This window comes from Pongo abelii, chromosome 4 (assembly GCF_028885655.2).
Source record: "Pongo abelii isolate AG06213 chromosome 4, NHGRI_mPonAbe1-v2.0_pri, whole genome shotgun sequence".
NCBI lineage: Eukaryota > Metazoa > Chordata > Mammalia > Primates > Hominidae > Pongo > Pongo abelii.
Window position 1 is genome coordinate 32615653 of NC_071989.2, and position 25321 is coordinate 32640973.

At 43.3% G+C, this 25321-nt stretch overlaps 1 protein-coding gene across 2 annotated transcripts in view; it reads left to right on the forward strand.

Moving 5' to 3' along the window:
• The window catches only part of PDZD2 (PDZ domain containing 2), a 468191-nt gene that overhangs the window by 418558 nt on the left and 24312 nt on the right, over window positions 1-25321 (forward strand). For both annotated transcript variants that reach the window (XM_024246854.2, XM_054555451.2), the window contains 6 exons: window positions 945-1077; window positions 8135-8216; window positions 9973-10007; window positions 10753-10909; window positions 12429-13231; window positions 16016-16160. In XM_024246854.2, coding sequence (XP_024102622.2) covers window positions 945-1077; window positions 8135-8216; window positions 9973-10007; window positions 10753-10909; window positions 12429-13231; window positions 16016-16160 — 1355 coding nt within the window. The remainder of the gene's footprint in view (window positions 1-944; window positions 1078-8134; window positions 8217-9972; window positions 10008-10752; window positions 10910-12428; window positions 13232-16015; window positions 16161-25321) is intronic.

A 25321-nucleotide genomic window follows, 5' to 3' on the forward strand; every position in this document is an offset into this window, starting at 1 on the left:
CAAGTCCTTTAGTGGTTAAGGGATTGTCAAAATGGCATTCATTGAGGTTGCCATTTTGGGGCCCTGTTAATAGCTTATATTATGTTTTTAGTTAATCATTAGAGTAAATTTCCATATGAAAAAAAATTTAGCAAATCATCCAAAGTACATTAAAGAAAATATACTTTTAGAACCCAAGGAAAAAAATCCTTTAATGACATCCCAAGATGATGTTTTTTTCTTGAATGATTCCATATGTCTGGAGCCTGCCAAATGAACATTCTTCAAATCCCATATAAAGAGTCTTTGTTCTCTCCTACTGACTTCTCTCCCTGTAATTTCCAGTCAAAAAGGGCAACTTGTCCCCAATTTCTCATTTGTTCAAATTTGAAACGTTTTTACAAATTCTTGGGTAACCTTTGAGCCTCAGCTATTTCCTCCTTAAGTTATATTATAATAATCATTTCAAGATGGTAGGAAGAGAGAACTGCTGGTGGTCGAGGGGTTCTGTCATGTGATAGTTGACAGTCAGACAGACCCGAGTTAGTTCAACATTGTGTGACATCTAGGTGACCCCTCTGAGCCTGTGTTCATATCTGCATAATGGGAATAATTTTACTTACTCAAAGCTTTGTTATACAGCATGCTTTGTATAGTGCCTGGCATATAGTATATGCTCAAAAAATGGTAGGTTTCATCACTGTCCTTATTGTCAATTTTATTTGACTTTGCTATTTCTGAAAATGCCAGTAAATATGCATAATGACCTTTGCCCACTTAAAATCGAATGTTTTTTTATGAATGTGTTGCATTTTTACATGTGTGCCAACGGGAAAAGATATCATGTGCTTCTTTAAAGTATTCAGAAAAGATTTCATATTATAAACCTCTCCTAGCAAGAAGGCTATTTTAGCTTTAAGAAGCTGGCTGCTAACACAGAGTGTGGATTCTGTTGCCCTCCCTAGCCGTGGGGATCAAATCCTGGAAGTGAACTCCGTCAACGTCCGCCATGCTGCTTTAAGCAAAGTCCACGCCATCTTGAGCAAATGCCCTCCAGGACCCGTTCGCCTTGTCATCGGCCGGCACCCTAATCCAAAGGTGAGGTGGTCCACCCTCTTCTGAACGTGGGAAGATGATACATCTTCCTAGGATACCGTATACTCTTGGGTGAGATGGTTTTTCCCAGCTGCGGATAGGCAGGCAACCTACGGGTGGTTCATGTGGGAAATGAATCTCTAACCTGGACTTTGTCTTCACAGTCTTAGAAAATCTTACTAGAACATTTTGACAACGTTATCTGATAAATTTGAAACTTGTCTGGTGGGAGGTAAGAATGCTGTGTTCTGAGTACTGGCTTTTTGAGCTCTGGTGAGATACTTAACCTCTTTGGGTTTTTGCAACAAGAGAATCTGCAAGCCTTGGACCGGAGGATCTCTATGACCCTGTCAGTTTCAGGAGAAGAAGGCTTTTCTTACCACATCTTTTGTTTGGCCATATGTTGGGAATTCTCTCATCTTTAAGTTTAATGTTGAATAATTAATTTATTTTTAAAATAATTTCAGTGAATTTTAAACTTTCTTCAATTAAGACATGAGGGCCAGGCTTGGTGGCTCACACTGGTAATCCTAGCACTTTGGGAGGCCGAAGCAGGAGGATCACTTGAGCTCAGTAGTTCGAAACCAGCCTGGGCAACATAGTGAGACTTCGTCTTTATTTTTTTTAAATAAAAAATAAAAAGAAATGAGAAAGTGTCAAGATAAGTATAAAAATAAACTGTTCATAATAGTTGGAAAGAAAACTACTTAGAATTTAACTTCGACTTGGGTAATATATTTAATTCATTTAAACTGTTTCTGTATTTCCATAGACTTTCTAGAGTACAAAGTTTTTCAGTTTACTTTAAAAAATTCTTTTTAAATAGAGATGGGGTCTTGCTGTGTTGCCCAGGGTGTTCTCAAACTCCTGGGCTCAAGCGATCAATCCACTTCGGGCTGGGATTAAAGGTGTGAGCCACCATGCCCCACGTTAGATACTTTTAAAGGACAAATAAATGTCTTCAGATTTGTGGAGGAATGTTTCCTTCTTAATGTTCATTTAACTGTTGAGTCAGAAAAATACCTGTTTATCTTATCAAATGATTATCTTGAAATTTAAATAAATGAAAATAAGATGAAATCTGGCTTTGCAGACCAAATGCTTATTTGCAAATGTTACTTTGTAGATTTTGCTTCCATCAAAGTTGGGGAAAAAATAAAGCCCAGCATTTCAAGTAAAGTATAATGGAAAAGTTATTTGTTAAGTTTATTCAAAATTATGAAGGATACTATTTTTCTGACAGATCAAGTCCTCAGACTAAATTTTTCTTTTTTTTGAGACAGGGTCTCACTCTGTCACCCAGGCTGGAGTGCAATGGCACAATCATGGCTCACTGCAACCTCGATTTCCCGGGTTCCAGCGATCCTCCCATCTCAGCCTCCAGAGTAGCTGGGACCGTGGGTGCGTGCCAATACACCTGGCTAATTTTTATATTTTTGGTAGAGATGGGGTTTCACTATGTTGCCCAGGCTGGCCTCGAACTCCTGAGCTCAAGGCATCCACACACCTTGGCCTCCCAAAGTGCTGGGATTATAGGCGCAAGCCACCGTGCCCGGCCAAGACTAAATTTTTAAATTCATGCCAGGATCCTTTTCATTAACTACTCACACAATTGTTCTATAATCTACCTAAGCAGCATAAATAAGTATTGAAATTCTCCTGACCATGACATTTAACGTACATTCACATTTTCCAGTACTGGTTTTGCTTGTTCCACTAACGACACATTCTGAAAGTGGGAGTTTTTTCTTTGGTTTATCTAATACAGATGGCTCCATGGGAGACCAGAGGAACGACATGGGGCCTTGAGCCAACAGGACATGGTATATCACTGCAGCTCCTTACATTTTATCATTGTAAAGATACCCATATAGTCTCCTGTTGAGAATGAAATATTATTATTATTATTATTATTATTATTATTATTATTATTATTTGAGACGGAGTCTCGCTCTATAGCCCAGGCTGGAGTACAGTGGCGTGATCTCAGCTCACTGCAACCTCTGCCTCCCAGGTTCAAGTGATTCTTCCGCCTCAGCCTTCTGAGTAGGTGGAATTACAGGTGTGCGCCACCATGCCCAGCTAATTTTTGCATTTTTAGTAGAGACGGGATTTCACCATGTTGGCCAGGCTGATCTCCTGACCTCAATTGATCCTCCCGCTGGATGATGGGATTACAAATGTGAGTCACCACGTCCAGCCTGAGAATGAATTATTAAATGACTGTTTCTTACTTACAAGTTTTAATTGGAAGGAAAGAGAGAAGATCCTTTAAGTCTAATGTTAGCTGCTTAGCCTGGGTACCACCAGCCCATGTGAACCTGGTGTTGAACAGGAGGCAGAGGCACCAAGGAGGCCCTGGGGTTGAATTGGGATGGGTGTGGAGGTTGTGAAGCAGGCAGGCAGGCTGCCAGGCATCAACAGAGGGACTATCCTTCCCTGTCTCCCTCCAGCCAGGGCGATTCAGATCATCTATTCTCATCCTATATCAAATTCATTACCTAAACATTTATTGAGCTTCCACTGGGTGCCAGGCAGTGTCAACATACCAGGGATACACAATTAATTAGAATGTATCTCAAGAAACTTGCAGCCTACTCTGAACCTGAAGTTCACGGGACCTTTACCAGGACATTACAAACTACACAAATTTGGGAATATATTTGCAATTGTGGATGGAATCAATAGCTTCTATCAAATTCTCAGTCGTTCATGACCCCAAGAATGTTAAGGATTTTGTTAGAGTGTGAGGATGTTACTGTTGTTAGACTGATGAAAGACAAGACCCAATTTAAAGAGTGGCTCCTCCTCTGTCTAAGCCAACCTTGACCTGAGCAGAGTACTTCTGTAATTAAGGCCTAAGAGCCCACTAATTTTTTTCTCAGCATCAGCGTCACACTCTTGACCCATACGGAAGTTGCAGATAATCATAGTCCCTACATTGTTGGACTTGGCTGTTATTTGGTTATATCTCTTCTATACTTGTACAGTTGCCTTTAACTTTTTGAAGCTAACCATAGGACACTTCAGCAAGTTCAACTCAACCCAATTTTTTTTTTGTTTGTTTTTGGATGCACACAGGAAAAGAAGGAACCAACTCAATTCACTTTTTTTTTTTTTTCTTTTTTGAGACAGAGTCTCTCTCAGTTGCCCAGGCTGGAGTGCAGTGGTGCAGTCTCAGCTCACAGCAACCTCTGCCTCCCGGGTTCAAGTGATTGTCCTGCCTCAGCCTCCTGAGTAGCTGGGATTATAGGCGGGCGCTGCCACGCTCGACTAATCTTTTGTGTTTTTAGTAGAGATGGGGTTTCACCATGTTGGCTAGGCTGGTCTCGAACTCCTAACCTCAAGTGATCCACCCGCCTTGGCCTCCCAAAGTGCTGGGATTACAGGCATGAGCCACCACACCCGGCCTCAATCCACTTTTAACACTATTTTTTATTCTTTTGAGCACTTGTTGTAAAAGTCTTTTTAAATTAGCTTATCTCTAATGTTGTGATTAAGTTGTATTTAACAAAATTTAGCTTTTCCTTTCAGCAACTCAAAATGTTCACTAAGGGAGGGTGAGGTGGCTCACATCTGTAGTCCTAGCACTTTGGGAGGCCAAGGTGGGCGGATCATTTGAGGTCAGGAGTTTGAGACCAGCCTGGCCAACATAGCAAAACCACGTCTCTACTAAAAATACAAAAATTAGCTGGGTGTGCTGGCGGCTGCCTGTAATCCCAGGTACTCAGGAGGCTGTGGCATGAGAATCACTTGAACCCAGGAGGCGGAGGTTGCAGTGAGCCAGGATCATGCCACTGCACACCAGCCTGGGCAACAGAGCGAGACTTTGTCTCAAGTCAATCAATCAGTCACTCAATCCAATCAAACCAACCAAGTCCTGCTTCCACCTTTTTCTGTTTTTTCCTCCTTGTCACCTCCCATTTTTCTCCTTTCTATTCTGTGGTTCTGACATCTTCCCTTAAAATCTGTTCTCTTTTGTTTCACTGCTGGCTCTCTTTGCCTAAAGGTTGCATCTAAAGCAGTTCTCAGCTCCTTCCTCCGGAATCTCCAGTTGGAGTCTACCACCCACATCACCTCCTTTCACCTCGGGAAGCAGTCCAATAACCTGTGGCTGCCCTAATACATCCGTCAGCAATGTTACAGAAAACTGACTTTTCAGTGGTTTGCAGTCATTGGCTTCAACACATGTCTGACTTCGAAATAACAGCATAACATGGGTCACGATTTGTTCAGAGGTCCAGTTCATCTCAGCTCCAAAACTGCTGCCTATTTTGCCAATGCAATCAAACATCCAAATGGCATTTCAGCGCGAAGCATCTTATCTGGTGGCCGCCATGCCATTGACCATGCAGGTTCATCCATGTTTCTAGCCACAATAAAATGGTCTTCTGTGATAGTGTTGGAGATATGTCCAGCAAAACCAAATGCCAGTGTTTGTTTGACTGGATTTCACGTTTCTTCCTAGGTAAACGTGGTGTTCTTAGTTGTAACCTCATGCTGTATTTTTCTTTTGGTTAAGATTCCATTTTATGTTTAATGTATTTTTATACCACTTAGCCCAGCATTTCATGCCAATAGTACATTTTGATACTGAATGTATGTGCTTGTTTAGTTTTCTTGTTATTCCAAGAGAAATACCACAAGGATTTCTTTTCTTCTGTTTCTCATAATGTCTGGAGCGGTTGCTGCCCAGTTGGGTTATTTAAGCCTTCCAGGTCTAGTCAGGCTGAGATTTGGACTTGCTGGGATAGCAGCTTCTAACTTATGTTAAGTGGAAGAAAGTAATAGAAGTCCATTTTTCTCCTAGTCAAAAAAAAACAATTGCAAATATTGAAAGTCTAGTATTAAGAAAAACAGCAACCACTCTTTAAGCTGATATTTTCCCTGACTCATTTATATAAAATTATTCTTTACTATGTGGAGGGGGGTGTGTGTGTAAGTATATATGCCTGAGTGCATGTATGTGTACATATTTTATTTCCTGTGAAGCCTACCATAAAGCATTACATAAAGGCCACAATGTCATTATAATTTACCTGTTATGCTAAAATATAATGCTGAATTCTGTGTAGAAATATTTATTAAGACAAATTGCTATGCTTATCCAAACATTGCTTATGCCAAATATTATTTTAGTACATAAAATTACCATTCTAAGTTTTAAATACTCCTACCTTTAAAAAAGAAACTCCACATTTTCTTACTATTTTAATCAATATATTTCAGTATATATCAGGCTTTTTAAAAAAATCCTCCCATGAATAATGACAGTTATGGATAACAGCTGAGAAAAAATCCATGAATCTGCCATGATAGTAATAAATATAGAAGGAATAGAAAACTTATAGAAGCACTGTTTTGAAAGCTTCATAGTCATACTTGATTTAAGCAATAATAGTCGATGATGCTAAAACCATGGGGTACAAATATATTGGAGAGCGGGATATTTACATAGTCTCAAACTGTTTCTTCACAGATTACTCATTAATGACTGAAAAAAATTCCAGTGGAGAAGTCTGGCAAATTCCATCCCTAATCAAGAGATCAAAGTTATCACCGATTTTAAGACACATTGACCCTTAGTGCCTCTGAATGCACTGAGAAGGAAATCATTCTTGTACTTTTTCTGCCAAAAAAAAATGCATAATCTGAATCTAAGCATGAGGAAGCTATCAGACAGATCCTAATTGAAGGTTTGGATTGGCCTGGTTTCTTCCAAGATATCAGTGCCATGAAAGACCAAGGAAGGTTCGGGAGCTGTTTCACATTAAAGGAGACTAAAGACATACAACAACTAGATCCTGGATTGCCAAAACCAATTTTCATAATAAAACATCACTATGGAAAGAAGTTGATCCATGACAGCTTGCTACAGGTCCACAGCAAGATGTACTTGCACCAAAATGTAAACATTGTGTCCCCATGCACACTATTACATAGTTCAGCTAACATTTTTTCCTTAGCATGTTGATGTTGATGAAGCTTTGTGCTAATTTGCATTCTGGAGTTAAGTTCTTATCTCATCACAGGCTGGCATTAAACTTTCTGTGAGCTAGTCCCAGACTACAGACACACTTCGAGTAGTACTTGCAAAGGACACTGTTAGAAAAGTACTGTCAGTTTTCAGTATTTAGTCAAACTGGAATATGAAATGTATGTTACACAGTCATGAATGTTGCATTTCCTGAATTTGATAATAGTATCATGGTTATTTAAAAGAATGAATGTCTTTGTTTCTAAGAGACCCATGCTGAAATATTTACGGGTAAAAGGGGTCATGATGTCTGCAACTTCCTTGCAAATGGTTTAGCAAAAAGCTGTAATTCTGTGTGCATGTGTGTGTGTGTGTGTGTCTGTGTAGGGAGGACATGCATGTAAATGTGGCAAAATGTTAAAAATTAGTGATTCTAGGTGAAAAGTATACTACTCTTGCAGTACTCTTACATGTTTTATGTAGGTTTAAGATTGTTTGAAAAGAATTAGGCCGGGCGCAGTGGCTCACACCTGTAATCCCAGCACTTTGGGGGGCCGAGGTGGGTGGACCACGAGGTCAGGAGTTCAAGACCATCCTGACCAATACAGTGAAACCCTGTCTGTACTAAAAATACAAAAATTAGCCAGGCGTGGTGGTGCGCGCCTATAGTCCCAGCTACTTGGGAGGCTGAGGCAGGAGAATCACTTGAACCTGGGAGGCGGAGGTTGCAGCGAGCCCAGAGAAACAAGCCACTGCACTCCAGCTTGGGTAACAGAGAGACTCTGTCTCAAAAAAAAAAAGGAAGTGAGTTTTCCAGAGAGGCAGATATCAGCTGTATTGTTGGTAATCATAGCACTGAATGCTTTGCTTAATTAACTTGGGCACCAGTTGAAAAGTCTTGTTGTGTGTGTGTTGCTGGACTTCTTACATGCTCTGAGTTACAGCTTCAGAGGATGGTCATAATCCTTGGCCCTGTGGTTTGCCTCTTTATCTGCACTTGACTCTGACTCTGGTCCTAGGTACTTTTATTGGGAGAAATAAATAAATAAAACCATCTAATCTTTGCTTTCTCCTGAAAATCAGGTTTCCGAGCAGGAAATGGATGAAGTGATAGCACGCAGCACTTATCAGGAGAGCAAAGAGGCCAATTCCTCTCCTGGCTTAGGTACTGTAATCTCACATTTTCATTCAACATTCAGAAGAGTTTCTCATTAAGTTCACCCACGGGCACTCCCCAGTGCGGTATTATTGGATTCTTTATAATTATCAGGTTTGGCAAAAGTAGCTGTCAAAGACAGTCTATGCTTTCTCTTTGCTGCTAGTTTTGATTTTTGCAGTTATTTAATGTGCTTCATTAAAGATCTAATCATGCATGCTTCTTATACTACTTCCAAATAATTTGCAAAGGTAAGTTAGAAGCATTTCATGTATTTATGCTTGATTCATTCGAAATGCTAAAGATGAAAGGGAAACGATAACCAGAATTTCAGTAGTTTGGTAGATGCAGAGTATTATCTACCAAAAAGCCTGAGATTTCTTTACATGAATTAAAAAGTTTCCATTCAAAAGGGTAATAGAGGTAGCAAAAATCATGATTTTGCTCAAGTGGAAAAGTTCAGGCAGAGAAGGCTTGAGATAGTAGGAATTTCATATGAATTTAAAATATGAAACATTATATCAAGTCTTAAAAATAAAGTTTCCTTTAGCCTGGAAGCCTAAAGGGACTCTTCACACATTTCTGAGCTTGAGATTATACTGAGTTCAGATTGCTACCTGGGAGGAAAAGGAACTGAGACATAAGTTATTAGTTGTCAGGAAAAGGAAAGCATAGGGTTTTTTGGCAATCATGAAATACGCTGATTATTTACATTCGTAATTAATATATTTGAAGTGGACACAGCCATCATAGGCTTTTTATTCAACCAGTTCATCATCCCGACCTGCCTGAAAGCTGTGCTCTCATAATCCCAGCATTTCCACTTGATCATCTATAAAGAATTTCTTAAGTCGTAATCCTCATGCCCAAAGTCCCTTTTGCTTCGTGGCATATAGTTTAAATCCTGAGCCTTTTCACCCTGCATTTAGAAACTAAAATAGATATTCAGTCATCTTCTCAGTTCTTTCATGAGTTTCTTGGGTGATGTTCATTTGTTCATTCATCCTTCAGTCCATTCAGCAATTATCACCGAATAGTTAGTAGATATGAAGTACAATGTCCAGCTCCAGCCGGGCGCCATGGCTCACGCCTATAATGCTGGCACTTTGGGACGCCAAGGTGGGTGGATCACCTGAAGTCTGGAGTTCGAGATCAGCCTGACCAACCTGGAGAAACCCCATCTCTGCTAAAAATACAAAAGTAGCCGGGTGTGGTGGCGCATGCCTGTAATCCCAGCTACTCGGGAGGCTGAGACAGGAGAATTGCTTGAACCTGGGAGGCGGAGGTTGCAGTGAGCCGAGATCATGCCATTGCACTCCAGCCTGGGCAACAAGAGTACAACTCCGTCTCAAAATAAATAGATATCCAGCTCCGTGGGGTCAGATCAGTCAACATTTCTGCTCTGTAGATTGCAGAAGGGAGACAAGACACATCCACTCATACATTATATAATGTATATGAAAGTTGATGTGTGGGTAGGATAAAACACTTTGGAAATTCAGAAGAAATTACTTCTAACTGGGATCATCATGCAGGTAGTAGCATCTGAGTTAGGGCTTGAAGCATCATGGCAGATGGGATGGGGATGAGGATCAGGTACCCAGGTAGACTGCATGCACGTCTAGCCCTGTGCATGCAGCCCATCATCGAGCAAAGGGAGTTTTGTTTACTATATTTGCCACCTCCTTTTGTAGTTAAGGATGTGAGCCTATTTGTGACTTGAGCTTTATTGTTTTGACAATATGGTGAATTTTCCCTCCAACAGGTACCCCCTTGAAGAGTCCCTCTCTTGCAAAAAAGGTGAGTCAAGTTGAACTGCTACCTGCCTCCCTCAGCTGGAGACCACAAACCAATTCCTGGAGCCCACAAGTCAAGCCGGAGGGCCCAGTCCCTGTTTCTGCCCATGAGTCATTTTTGCCACTTTATACAGGAAATCGCAACAATGCTTATTTGAGAATAGATGCAAAAATGTGTGTTTCTTTTTGCTAAACACTTATCCAGGAAAAGAATACAGCAACAAAATAAAAGAACTGAACTACAGTTTGCAAAATAACTTTTTAAACTGCTCTATAATAAAGCAGCGTGAGTCAGGACTCGGGGCTTTAAGGAGGCCACGGAATCTTCCTCAGCTAGGCTCTTGCTGAGTCTCAGTGCGTCGGGGTGCAGGATTCAAACTCCCCTGGTTTTTGTTCACCATTTGGCTAGACTGGTTGGCTTGAATCACATTTGGCTTTCCCATCGCATCCCCCCAGTGTTTTTCCTGGGATGGCTGATGTGTTGCTGCTGTGGCTTTTCCGATCATTGCCAAAAGTTTAGCCAAAAACAAAAAGTCTCTAAAAACATTGTCTGGCAGCAGTCACCTTTTTATTCATTAGTTGTCAATTTAGCCATTCTGAGGTAAATGGAGGTTGGTGTTTACTATCACAGCTATTTCAAGTGACCGTAGATTAGAACAAAGTGTTCTTGGAAAGATAGGACGTAATAACCCTTGAAAATCTGCTTCTGCTGTGTTTTCTTAGTTATCGGATGTTTCCTTCTTCAACAGGACTCCCTTATTTCTGAATCTGAACTTTCCCAGTACTTTGCCCACGATGTCCCTGGCCCCTTGTCAGACTTCATGGTGGCCGGTTCTGAGGACGAGGATCACCCAGGAAGTGGCTGCAGCACATCGGAGGAGGGCAGCCTGCCTCCCAGCACCTCCAGTAAGCAGGGGTGCCCCAGAGGGCCTAGGCTTTGCATTCCAGTCAGCAGTGACTGGTTTCCACCCCTATGCTGGCGGTTACAATGGTTTAGCTACCCTGGTGCTGTAATATGAGAAAAGAGCTGGAGACCAGGCTGGGCGCAGTGGCTCACGCCTGTAATCCTAGCACTTGGGGAGGCCGAGGCGGGGGGATCACTTGAGGTCAGGAGTTCAAGACCAGCCTGGCTAACATGGCGAAACCCCATCTCTACTAAAAATACAAAAATTAGCCAAGCGTGGTGGCACGCACCTGTAATCCCAGCTACTTGGGAGGCAGAGTGGGGAGAATCGCTTGAACCTGGGAGACAGAGGTTGCAGTGAGCCGAGATCGCACCATTAGACAATGCCATACCCTGAGAGTTTACTCTTGGAAAATGCAGCCACTGTTAGTGACTGGCCGCTCAGTTACTCAGTAAATGGGTTGGATGCACATTCTATAGCCAGGGGTGGATGGTGGCTAAACCAGACCTCCTTTCAATGCTATTTACATAGAATTCAATGTAGTCTTGAATTCTGTGGCATCAAATCAGGATGGGCAACCTGATGCCCTTACATTTTAGGGAATCCAGCCAAATTCCGGGTCCCTTCCCTCACCAGGCCCTAGCTTCATTCTTTGTAGAAGGCTGTAAATTAAAGATTAAGAATTCCTAAGAGACATATTATCAAAAGGTTTTTTTTAAAATCTCATTGATACATCAATTCGAGATAATATGAGATGATAATCTGATACGATCCATACCGATTTCTCAGACTTCTTTCTGCTGGTGAGGTTTCCTCTTAATTTCTAACATCTGAAGAAGAAAATCCCCTTGTTTTATGAGAAGCAGGCGACGACCACTCTGACTCATTTGGAGCTATTGATGAGCTTGCTCTGTTCTTACAGAAACATTTTAAGGTGCAAATGTGTAATTTTTCACTACGTTTTAACAGGATATAAAAGTCATTGCAGATTCAGGTTGGCATTGTTCTAGAGTATCTTTGAGACATAGGACAGTTCAGGCTGCAAGCGCTCATGTGCCTGTCAATCAAGCCGCCCTTTCTGCAGATGAAAGAAGGACCTCAAGGGGTCAAGAAGGCAGCCCAGGTGTGTGGGACATGTCATCAGTCCCCGGGCATCCTTCTATGGAGGAATTCTCAGCAGCATTTAGGTTAAACCCTAACAATGTGTTAGATAATCATGGAGGTGGAAGAATTAAGTTTCTGTCTTCCAACAGCACACGTTTGAATTAATCCAGAGGTTGGGGTTTAAGAAAGGGGGGTGGGGGTAGGACAGTAGGGAAAAGAGAAAGACAGCCTGCCTATCTACTCCATATAGCCTCCAGGAAGCCATGTTGCCTAGGCCTTGTGTCCAGTGGCTGAGGCTGTGTGTCTGGTGTTAGTGAATGTGGAAATGCTTATGTGTAATGATGGGGTCAGATGATAAGACAGGGCCAAGCGGGAAGCTCAATTTCACTTGACTTTTCTGTCCCCACCTCTGGCAGCTCACAAGGAGCCTGGAAAACCCAGAGCCAACAGCCTCGTGACTCTTGGGAGCCATCGGGCCTCTGGGCTCTTCCACAAGCAGGTGACGGTTGCCAGACAAGCCAGTCTCCCCGGAAGCCCACAGGCCCTCCGAAACCCTCTCGTCCGCCAGAGGAAGGTAGGCTGCTACGATGCCAGTGATGAGGAAGAGTTTGATGGAGAAGGGGACTGCATTTCACTGCCAGGGGCCCTCCGGGGTCCCATCAGGCCTCTGTCAGAGGATGACCCGAGGCGTGTCTTAATTTCGTCTTCCAAGGGCATGGACGTCCACAGCCAAGAGGAACGACCCCGGAAAACACTGGTGAGCAAGGCCATCTCGGCACCTCTTCTTGGTAGGTCAGTGGACTTAGAGGAGAGAATCCCAGAGTGCATGGTGGATGCTGCTTCCCAAGCAGCCAACCTCACGGACTCTGCAGAGGCCCCCAAGGGGAGCCCTGGAAGCTGGTGGAAGAAGGAACTGTCAGGATCAAGTAGCGCACCCAAATTGGAATACACAGTCCATACAGACACCCAGAGTCCGACAAACACTGGGAGCCCCAGTTCCCCCCAGCAGAAAAATGAAGGCCTGGGCTCCAGGCACAGACCAGTGGCCAGGGTCAGCCCCCACTGCAAGAGATCCGAGGCTGAGGCCAAGCCCAGTGGCTCACAGACAGTGAACCTGACTGGCAGAACCAATGATCCATGCGATCTGGACTCGAGAGTCCAAGCCACTTCTGTCAAAGTGACTGTCGCTGGCTTTCAGCCAGGTGGAGCTGTGGAGAAGGTAACTGACTTTCTCTTAGTTACTTGGAATGGAAGTGCATGAATATGTGTGAGTGAAGATGGAGTCTTCTGTTGTAAAGCATGGGTAAGCTGCCAGTGGGAAAGGATGATGGCTGGAGAATTATCTTTCAACAGAGTCAGTCACTTAAATACCTGGACTGCTTGGGAGCCTTTTTTTTTTTTTGGAGATGGAGTTTCGCTCTGTCACCCAGGCTGGAGTGCAGTGGTGCAATCTCAGCTCACTGCAGCCTCCGCCTCCCAGGTTCAAGTGATTGTCCTGTCTCAGCCTCCTGAGGAGCTGGGACTACAGGCGCACACCACCATGCCTGGCTAATTTTTGTATTTTTTAGTAGAGACAGGGTTTCACCATATTGGTCAGGCTGGTCTCGAACTCCTGGCCTCAGGTGATCCACCTGCCTCGGCCTCCTAAAGTGCTGGGATTACAAGCGTGAGCCACCGCACCCAGCCTAGGGAGCTTATTAATGTATCAGCAGTTGTTAGTCATGAGATAATTTGGCCAGAAGATACTATAGAATCTCTGTCTTACCTGTGCACAGCGCCTATGGCTGATGATGGAAAGGCAGTGTGGCGCAGGGAAAGTAAAACTATGGGCCTGGCATGAGCTCCACCGCTGACTAGTTGGCACTGGTCGAGTTACAACTTGGGCAAGTTATTAAACATTTCTGAGCTTAGTTCTCTGGGCTGGCGCTCTCTGCCTTGGTCATCTCACAGAGCTGGAGGGACCATCAAATATATGTTAACAGTGATTCTCTCCAGCTGATAAGGTTATGAGTGATCCTTACATTTTTCCAAATTTCTACATTGGTTATATATAATTATAGCCACTCATAACCATGCTGTGGTATCATATGGAATAACAGGAATGCATTCACTTAGAAATTGATAATGCACCACATTAAATGCAAGTTAATATTGGTTATGTTACTACTTGGTTAGGAGTATGTTAGAATTATCAAATTGTTCATTTTTAAAAATGTCCAATATACCTCTACTTTATCAAGGAGACAGTACGAGAAATCAATGTTGTTTATAATCTCCTTAACATAAATAACTTCTCTCTCTCTCTCGCTGAACAAAGAATCTGAGATGACTTATAAAGCCATATTATTACAGATGTGTGTTCAAGTGGTTTATATAAACATATATGTCAATAGACCTGGAAAATGCTAAGTCATAAAAACTATACCAGGCAAAAGTCGTTTTTTTAACCTTATTTTTGTTTTAATAGAAATGCACATCTTTTTTCCTTCTCCTCAAATGTCATATTTTACCTCCAACCACTACCTGTGTTTTAAAATACAATGTTTGGCCATCGGGTAAATTTCTTCTTTTAAAAAGCATCGGCCGGGCACAGTGGCTCACGCCTGTAATCCCAGCACTTTGGGATGCTGAGACGGGTGGATCACCTGAGGTCAGGAATTTGAGATCAGCCTGGCCAACACGGCAAAACCCCGTCTCTACTAAAAATACAAAAATCACTCAGGTGTGGTGGTGTGCACCTGTAATCCCAGCTACTCAGGAGTCTGAGGCAGGACAATCGCTTGAACTCGGGAGGTGGAGGTTGCAGTGAGTTGAGATCGTGCCACTGTACTCCAGCCTGGGCAACAGAGCAAGACTCGGTCTCAAAAAAAATTATCACAAGTTTTGGATAACTGTATAAAGGCAAATTAGGATTTTTATTCATAATAATTTATATCTATTAAAATAAGAGTTTTTGTTATTCTAAATTAATACTCTCAGAATGACTTTTGAGCAGCATTTGAAACTTGTACAAGACTAATTTTTCTCATAAAAATTTTAGTTACAAAATTTGATTTTATTTATATCTGAGAAAGAAAATAGAATGGATTGCTATAAAGTATATATCCTCAAATATTGGAAGAAAAAACCTTCCTCTTTTGGTAAATGAGTTATATTCTGTTTTTTATTTACTACTTGATTTAAATTGAAGTGAAATTCATATAACATGAAATTAACCATTTTGAAATGTACAATTCAATGGCACTTAGTACATTCACAATGCAATATGACCCACCACCTGTCTAGTTCTGAAACTCCTCTACTGTTTTTATGTTACATTTGTGTTACTAATAAATAGAAAATTAACTGAGTTAAACCCTATCTACCTTTCCCTCAGCTGGTAACTGACATTTTATGAAAAGATTTCTTAACAAAGCTGCTGAAAGACACATTACCCCTTTCACCTCTGTGCTCTGCTGCCACCTTTGGGCCACTTTGTGACTCACAATGGATACATTTCACATGAATCTGATTTAACTGTTAGTTTTAGAATTTCACTGCATTGAATGTTAGGTAGAAGAAGAGAAAGTAATGGACACTTAGCCAAAGTGAAGTCTTGAAATATGAAATGTCAATTTCGTTTATTCAGATTCGTTCATTCCCTCACTAAGGAGTTAGTGTTATAGTCTTGGATATCTCTATGCAATATAATAACAATACCTTACATCTGTCTAGCCTTATATGTGCTGTTTTTATAACTGTTCTCATTTAATTGTCTTCTTTTAAGCTCTATGAGTAAGACTGGGAATGTTTTATCCCCATTTTAGAGTTGAAAAAATGGAGGTTTGGGGAAGAATGATAAGACCATTTAATTCCTAGCAGATCTTAAACCCACAATTTGGCTCCTAGTCCAGGGCTCCTTTGCCTTTTCCTAAACTAGCTCTGCTCTCTATATATGATCTCATCTTACGGTGCAGAAAGCCTGAAAGCTATTTCAAGTGGCTTGTGGTTGTCATTGTGCCAGGAATCTCTGAGAAAGCTGACCACTGGAGATGCTTGTGTCTCTACCAACTGTGAACTAGCCAGTGCTCTGTCCCATCTGGATGCCAGCCACCTCCCAGAGAACCTGCCCAAAGCTGCACCAGAGCTGGGGCAACAACCCATGACTGGTAAGATTATTTTCCCATTTATTAATCTTAAAGTAGGTGGGGAGATACCCTAATAAAAGCATTACACAGGCCGGGCGCAGTGGCTTATGCCAGCCACCTCACAGAGAACCTGCCCAAAGCTGCACCAGAGCTGGGGCAACAACCCATGACTGGTAAGATTGTTTTCCCATTTGTTAATCTTAAAGTAGGTGGGGAGATACCCTAATAAAAGCATTATACAGGCTGGGCGCAGTGGCTTACACCTATAATCCCAGCACTCTGGGAGGCCGAGGTGGGCGGACCACTTGAGGTCAGGAGTTTGAGACCAGCCTGCCCAACATGGTGAAACCCCATCTCTACTAAAAATACAAAAATTAGCTGGGCATGGTGGCGCGCACCTGTAATCCCAGCTACTTGGGAGGCTGAGGCAGGAGAATCGCTTGAACTCAGTAGGCGGAGGTTGCAGTGAGCCAAGGTGGCGCCATTGCACTCCAGCCTGGGCAACAAGAGCAAGACTCCTTCAAAAAAAAAAAGAAAGAAAGAAAGGAAATTGATATTTTTAAGGAGAAAAATCTTTTACACAAATTAACATTTAAATACTGCCTGCATTTAGCACCTTTACTGTATCATTGTGCCGAAACTCATCGTTTTCATGCCATGTTGAATACATCCATTTTCAGTCAGTTGACCCTTTTTACCCTTTTGTGACACCAACAAGACATAAGATGAATCAAAAGGACTTCCCACCCGTCAAAATCTCAGCACTCTATGTGAAATCAAATGCACTGAGAAATGGCAACAAAAACCTCCACAAAGGACAAGTGAAATGATACTGAAAAACCACACATAAGTGTTGATGAGAGATTAAGTAACATCGTGGAGGCAGAAATCATCTCAGTATTTATTTAGGTGCCAGGTGCGGTGGCTCACGCCTGTAATCCCAGCACTTTGGGAAGCTGAGGCAAGTAGATCACGAGGTCAGGAGTTCAAGACCAGCCTGGCCAACATAGTGAAACCCCGTCTCTACTAAAAAGACAAAAAAATTAGCTGGGCATGGTGGAGCACGCTTATAATACCAGCTACTCAGGAGGCTGAGGCAGTAGAATTGCTTGAACCCAGGAGGTGGAGGTTGCAGTGAGCCGAGATCATGCCATTACACTCCAGCCTGGGCTATACAGCGAAACTGTGTCTCAACATTAAAAAAAAAAAAAAAGCAATTAGTTAGATGTGGTGGCATGTGGCTGTACTTGGGAGGCTAAGACAGGAGGGTTACTTGAACCTAGGAGTTTGAGACTGCAGTGAGCTATGATCACGCCACTACACTCCAGCCTGGGTGACAGAACTAGACCCAATCTCTGGGGAAAAAAGAAAAAAAGTGTGTGTGTGTGGGGGGGTGTGTGTGTGCGTGTAAAATTTGGCTACCCATCATCTAGTAGTTGAACAAAATAATATTGTAAAACATGATTTTTAAAAATCAACTGAATTAAGTGACTTTGCTTCCTTGTTAGTGGAGACCTTTATTGAAAATTTGGATTCTGGTGGGGCGCGGTGGCTCATCATGCCTGTTGTAATCCCAGCACTTTGGGATGCCAAGGTGGGCGGATCACTTGAGGTCAGGAGTTCAAGACCAGCCTGGCCAACATAGTGAAACCTCGCCTCTACTAAACATAAAAAAAATCGGGTGTGGTGGCGCATGCCTGTAATCCTAGCTACTCAGGAGGCTGAGACAAGAGAATTGCTTGAACCCAGGAGGCAGAGGTTGCAGTGAGCTGAGATTGTGCCATTGCACTCCAGCCTGGGGGACAGAGTGAGACTCTGTCTCAAAAAAAAAAAAAAAAAAAAAAAAATTGGATTCTAAACTTGCCCTCTGTGGGTAGGGGACACTCTTCTCAGTGGCTGGTGATGACTGTGATCCCACTTGTTGAGCTCTGTGGGAGTCCCGGCAGTCCTCTGCAGCTGTCGGCTGGTTGTTACTGTCTCAGCGTCTGCCTTCTGATTGGTTAGCAAACTACGGTGGTAGACAGAAAAAAGATAGCCTTACTTTTTAGGGCTGTCCTACAAAATAAAGATGTGGGCCGGGCGTGGTGGCTCACACCTGTAATCCCAGCACTTTGGGAGGCTGAGGCAGGTGGATCCCCCGAGGTCAAGAGTTCGAGACCAGCCTGGCCAACATGGTGAAACCCAGTCTCTACTAAAAATACAAAACAAAATTAGCTGGGCATGTTGGCGGGCGCCTGTAATCCCAGCTACTTGGGAGGCTGAGGCAGGAGAATCATTTAAACCCAGGAGGCGGAGGTTGCAGTGGGCCAAGATCAAGCCATTGCACTCCAGCCTGGGCAAAAAGAGCGAGACTCCGTCTCAAAAAAAAAAAAGAAAAAAAAGTGAAACCCCAGAATATCTATCCCATACCCTGATGGCTACTCACAGAAAAAATACAAGCCCCTGATGTCTCTGTTCTGTGATCTGAGGCTCTTTGTTCCTTTGTTAGTGATGAGGCTGTTACTGTGGTTTCTGGTTTGTCTTTCGGGTTCACATTCACTTGCTGGACAAACACAGGCATTTTTTTGTTAGCAATTTGACTTTACTGCAAAGAGTGTTAAAAAGGGTTCTATTTGGCTGGGCGCAGTGGCTCACGCCTGTAATCTCAGCACTTTGGGAGGCCGAGGCGGACGGATCACAAAGTCAGGAGATCGAGACCATCCTGGCTAACACAGTGAAACCCTATCTCTACTAAAAATACAAAAAATTAGCCAGGCGTGGTGGTGGACACCTGTAGTCCCGACTACTCAGGAAGCTGAGGCAGGAGAATGGTGTGAACCCGGGAGGTGGAGCTTGCAGTGAGCTGAGATCACGCCACTGCACTCCAGCCTGGGCGACAGAGCGAGACTCCATCTCAAAAAAAGGGGGGGGGGTTCTATTTGAGGGAGATGAAGTTACATTGAGGCAGCCTTCAATGTCACCTTTCAAAGTAAGGCTTCATTTGAGGCCAGCATCTGCATACATTTTAAGAGTGCATGTTCTACATAATGGTCCTCTGGAAGTTTTCTTAGAATCCAGATTTGCTTTGGAATAGAAGAGGGACAGCAAAGGGTTGGTTTTTTTTCACTAAACCAACATTTCCTATTTGCAACCTCATGCAGAACATTCTTTCCTTTCTTGCCACTGAGGAATTTCTTATTCTAGGTAGGCCAGTTTTTGTCAATACTGAGGTTTTCATCAGTGATAGAAAATGTGGTACATATACACTATGGAATACTATGCAGTCATAAAAAGGAATGAGATCGTGTCCTTTGCAGGGACAAGAATGGAGCTGGAAGCCATTATCCTCAGCAAACTAACACAGAAACAGAAAACCAAACACCACATGTTCTTACTTATAAGTAGGAGCTGAACAATCAGAACACATGGACACAGGGAGGGAAACAACACACACTGGAGCCTGTTGCGGATGGGGTGGTGGGGGGAGGGAGAGCATCAGGATCAATAGCTAATGCATGCGGGGCTTAATACCTAGGTCACGGGTTGATAGGTGCAGCAAACCACCATGGCACACATTTCCCTGTGTAACAAACCTGCACATCCTGCACATGTATCCCAGAACTTTAAAAAAAAAAAAAAATACTGCAGGTTTGTACCTTAAGTAAGTGGGTTTCTGCATGTCAAGTTCTCTTGTGTTATAGTGTAGAGAGAATTTCATCTCCCAGCCCCGTGCTCCCTGGAGCTCTGTGCACCTCTGTGACTACTGACCCCAGCGGGTGAGATGTTTGGATGCTTTTCTGCCTCGCCCTCTCTGGATTTCCCACAGATAATGAGCCTTGAGAAAGGTGCAGCTGTGTGTCCGTTACACCCACGGAGCAGCCAGGAATGCCAGACCAGGAATTGATTATATTTAACAGGCAATGATATATGTGCTATATTTAATTAACATGTCGAAACATAATATATTACTTACCATTTAATTCTTTAAGGGTCCTCGTCAGGATTGATCGAGTTGCAATGACACACTGGCACCCTCAAGGGCTTTTGGGGTGTATCTGAAATACTCGATTACCTGATCTCTAAAAGATTTTAGAGCTTCTGTCTCCTTTTGTTTAGATATTTCTCTCTCCTTCCCAATGAAAAGGCTACCTGTGACCAGTTGGTCCTGCTGAGTACTTGAGTGCTGGTAGCAGTTCTTCTTCCAGTGTTATTACAAATAGCTGCTTTCCAGTATGTAAGAAGGATGTTCTTTAAAACATATCTTTGTTTTGTTTTGTTTTGTGGCGGAGTCTTGCTCTGCTGCCCAGGCTGGAGTGCAGTGGCGCGATCTCGGCTCACTGCACGCTCTGCCTCCCAGGTTCACGCCATTCTCTTGCCTCAGCCTCCCGAGTAGCTGGGACTACAGGCGTCCACCACCACGCCCAGCTAATTTTTTTGTATTTTTAGTAGAGATGGGGTTTCACTGTGTTAGGATGGTCTCAATCTCCTGACCTCGTGATCCGCCCACCTCAGCCTCCCAAAGTGCTGGGATTACAGGCGTGAGCCACCGTGCCTGGCATATCTTTGTTTTTTTTTTTTTTTTGAGACAGAGTCTCCCTCTGTCACCCAGGCTGGAGTGCAGTGGCGCGATCTTGGCTCACTGCAACTTCTGCCTCCAGGGTTCAAGCGATTCTCCTGCCTCAGCCTCCTGAGTAGCTTGGATTGCAGGCGCCCACCACCACGCTCGGCCAATTTTTGTGTTTTTAGTAGAGATGGGGATTCACTATGTTGGCCAGGCTGGTCTTGAACTCCTGACCTCAAGTGATCCGCCCACCTCAGCCTCCCAAAGTGCTGGGATTACAGGCATAAGCTGCTGCGCCTAGCCAAAACATATCTTTTTAAAAACTGAAATATCCAAAAATGCATAAGTGATCAAAGAAGGAATACCTTATCATTAAAAAAAAAATCCTCCTTAATATTCCAAAATGACCCGTACACCGCACGGTGGTTAAGCACACAGGTGCATACGCAGGCTGCCAGGGCTCAGATCTGAGCCCCAACATTTGACCAGGGAAGGGACCTTGGATTAGTCACTGTTGGCCTAAGTTACACACCTCATGGGGTTGTTGAGGAACAATCAATGACATTTTCATGTGTAGCATTTGGAACACAATCTAGTACCTAATATGTTGAATAAGTTATATTATGTGTGTGTATGTGATTTTCCTAAGAGAAACATATATGTGTGTATGTATCTGCCTAGTATGTAATACACATTCAATAAGATACGTCTGTGTATATATATGTGTGTATGTATACCTACACACATGATTTTCCTAAGAAAGTTTTAGAAACTTTAGAAACACAGGAACAAATGGCCGACCAAGATGTGTTGATTGTGAGGTCTGATTTTAGAGCCATTTAGCTTTCTGGCAGCCATTGACTCTGTCTGTTAAAGGGTGGCTCTTGGAAACCAGAACGAGAGGAGGTGGTAGCTGTTGGAAAAGCTGTCAAAGCTGTTGTGAGAAACTGAAGCAGTGTGGGGAATCCAGGCCCCTTGTTTGTCACTAAATGTTTAACTCTGTTATGAACGGGATACATGTTTATTCTAGAAACTTAAGAAATTACAATTGAGAGGGAAGTTTTGAAAGATAGCATAAAAATCACCTAAGCCCAAGAGAAAAACCTCTGTTAATATTTTGGTCTGTATCATTTGAGTCTTGTGCATATATGGGTGTGAATAAATATGTAGTCCTGTGCTTTTTTTGTCTTTTTGCCAAAAAAAAAAAACACCCCACTGTGGTAGTCACCAGTACCTAACAACCTTTTTATAAACCTCATACATCCACGCAAAATAATATTTGAGCAGCCTGCTGGCATCAGTAAGACTGCTCCTCAGCCTATGGGCCTGACCTAGCAGGCTGTCCCTTGCACTGACAACTCTGGTGTCAGCACACCCACAGCCTATCTAGGAAACCACACTGGTATCCTGCAGGCCCTTCTACACCCGACATCACTTGGAGAGGCTGCTGGGCCTTCCACCCCATGGATGTGCTGTAACAAGTCATCCTTCCTCCCATGATTGGGCATTTCGAAGGTTTCCAGAGAAAAGTTTGTCTTGAAAGGTGACAACCAAAGGCCGCCTCAGTGTAACCTCATCTCCCTCAAATGAAGACCTTTTAAGTCACAGACTTTGCAATAAGGTCAAATTGCTAACATGAATTGCCTGTTTAGGTTTATTCAGTGAGCGAATATGAAATTTATTTATTTTTGAGACGGATTCTTGCTCTGTGGCTCAGGCTGGATGGAGTACAGTGGCTTGATCTCGGCTCACTGCAACCTCCGCCTCCCAGGTTCAGGCAGTTCTCCTGCCTCAGCCTCCCGAGCAGCTGGGATTACAGAAGTGCGCCACCACACCCAGCTAATTTTTGTATTTTTAGTAGAGATGGGATTTCACCATGTTGGCCAGGCTGTTTTCGAACTCCTGACCTCAAGTGATCTGCCTGCCTCAGCGTCCCAAAGTGCTGGGATTACAGGCATGAGCCACCGCCAATGGCCTGAATATGAAATTTAAAAACAGACTTTAAATCCCTTCCTTTTGTGTCATTGCTACTCCCCCCCATCACCCGCACTACCGCCCATATTTGCTGTCACCAGAAGCAGGAACATTATGCTTAAGGGGAAGTTCAAAAAGGGTTGAGCAGAGAAGGAGAAGAGCACATGGCTTTGAGTCTTGACAGGCCCCTGGCCTTCCACAGTGGGCCTGGAAAGCTAGTACGGTCTCCATGTGGATCTCGACAATCCAACCTTGTTATTGCCAAGCACTCTCCATGCAGAGGCCACATAGTCAGGGTTTAGGCAGTACCATGGGCTGTGGAGCCAGCTTCCTGGGGCGACCGCTGGCTCTGCCACCTGTGAACTCTGACCTCAGACACATCGCTTAACCATGCTGTTTCTCTGTCATTCTTCCAATGCAGATGGTCACAGGACATACCTCAGTGTTAGGAGGAAAATTAAATGTATGCAAAACTCAGCACAGTGTTAACTCCTTATTATTGGAAAACCTCTTAGCACAGTGCTGAGTCCTCATAATTAGTTCTTAATTATTCACATAGCAGGGTCAGGAGGTTAAAAAATGCAATTAAGATGATTTTATGTGAGAGCTGTGGAACGAACATAATATTTGGGGAAGAGTTGGTTTGACTTAATTCTCAAACCAAGAGCTTTCATGGAACTTCATTTTTCACTCCAACCTCAGACCCATAGTTCCTAAGAAAATAGCTTTGTTCTTTTTGATGCCAGATTTTTTTCCCTGTTGCAAGATGCTGTGTGTCTGAGGTGGAAGATTAGCCCAAGACTATGCAGGGCCTTATAAACAGGCACTTTCAGGAGTGAGTGGCTGTTGGAACCCACCTCCTAGATGACTTCCCACTGTCCACTGGCACACATCCCCTTGCCCTGCCACCTCCAAGATTTCAGGCTCTTTCTTGCTTCTCTGCTTTCATTCTGTTGCCTTTTATTTTTTTTTGAGACGGAGTCTTGCTCTGTTGCCCAGGCTCGAAGGCAGTGGTGCAATCTCAGCTCACTGCCCTCTACCTCCTGGGTTCAAGCGATTCTCGTGCTTCAGCCTCCCAAGTAGCTGGGATTACAGGTGCGCGCCACCATGCCTGGCTAAGTTTTGTATTTTTCGTAGAGATAGGGTTTCACCACGTTGGCCAAGCTGGTCTTGAACTCTTGACCTCAAGTGATCCGCCTGCCTTGGCCTCCCAAAGTGCTGGGATTACAGGTGTGATCCACTGCGCCCAGCCGCCTTTTTTTTTTTTTTTTAATTTGACACATAATTGTACATACTTATGGAGCACAAAGTGGTACTTCAATACATGTATACATTGTGCAATGATTAAATCAGGGTAATTAGCATATCCATCACATCAAATGTATCATGTCTTTGTGGTAGGAACATCCCAAATTCTCTCTTCTAGCTATTTCAATAAATGCAATACCTTATTTTTTTGTTTTTTGAGACAGAGTCTTGCTCTGTTGCTCATGCTGGAATACAATGGCACGATCTTGGCTCACTGCAACTCCGTCTCCCAGGTTCAAGCGATTCTCCTGCCTGAGCCTCACAAGTAGCTGGGATTACAGGCATGTGCCACCACGCTCGGCTAATTTTTGTATTTTTAGTAGAGACGGGAATTTCACCATGTTGGCCAGGCTGGTCTCGAACTCTTGACCTCAGGTGATCCACCTGCCTCGGCCTCCCAAAGTGCTGGGATTACAGGTGTGAGCCACCATGCCCAGCCCTGTTTTTATTGTTATTGTTGTTGTTTTGTTTTGTTTTTTAACTCAAACTGCCTTGGCTATTCAGAGTCCTTTGTGGTTCCATGCACATTTTACAACTGTTTTTTTTTTTTTTTCTATTTCTGTAAAAAATGTCATTGGAATTTTGGTAGGAATTGTACCGAATCTATAGATGACTTTGGGTAGTATGGACATTTTAATGGTACTCTTCCATTGTCTTCCTCACCTTCCTCTTCCTCAGTCTCTGGCCAGACTCCCCTTGTCAGCCCCATTCATGTCCCCACCTCCTCTGTCAAGGCTTCCCGGGATAATCTGGCTTCTCACTCTCCCACTCCTCTGAATTCGTCAAGACAGCCAGAGCTCGGTGTAGACCTGTATCCCAGCTTTCGTATTCTGTATGTTTTCCCTAGTTAGCCTCAGCCCCTGCACTAAAAAGGAAGCCGCTTGAGCTCGGCACTTGGACTGTTTTACACTGAAGTACATCATTCACATCCCCCAGTGTGAGCCAAACCCACACACCACTGGCCAGATGCTGGGACTGAGAGGGCCACGAGGGCCCTGCTGCATCTATGCAGGAGTAGGGAACCAAATAGAACAAGAGCCTGACGCCTGCGGCTGTGCCATCAGAGTGACTGGCATAAAGAGACCCAAGTGTGCAATGATTAAATCAGGGTAATTAGTGTATCCATCACATCAAATGTATCATTTCTTTGTGGTAGGAACATCCGCCATCATAGAAATACCAAAAAAGAGAAAAATGGGCAGACGCAAATGTTTCTTCTGCCGGCTAATCTGAGTTCTCTTAGAGCATCTAAAGCAGGGTGGTATTTGTTAGATGTGGGTACTCTATAATTTTAGAGAGAAAACCAGAAAGACAAGAAGGGCCTCCTTTAGGTCACAGAATGCCTTTTTTTTTTTTTTTT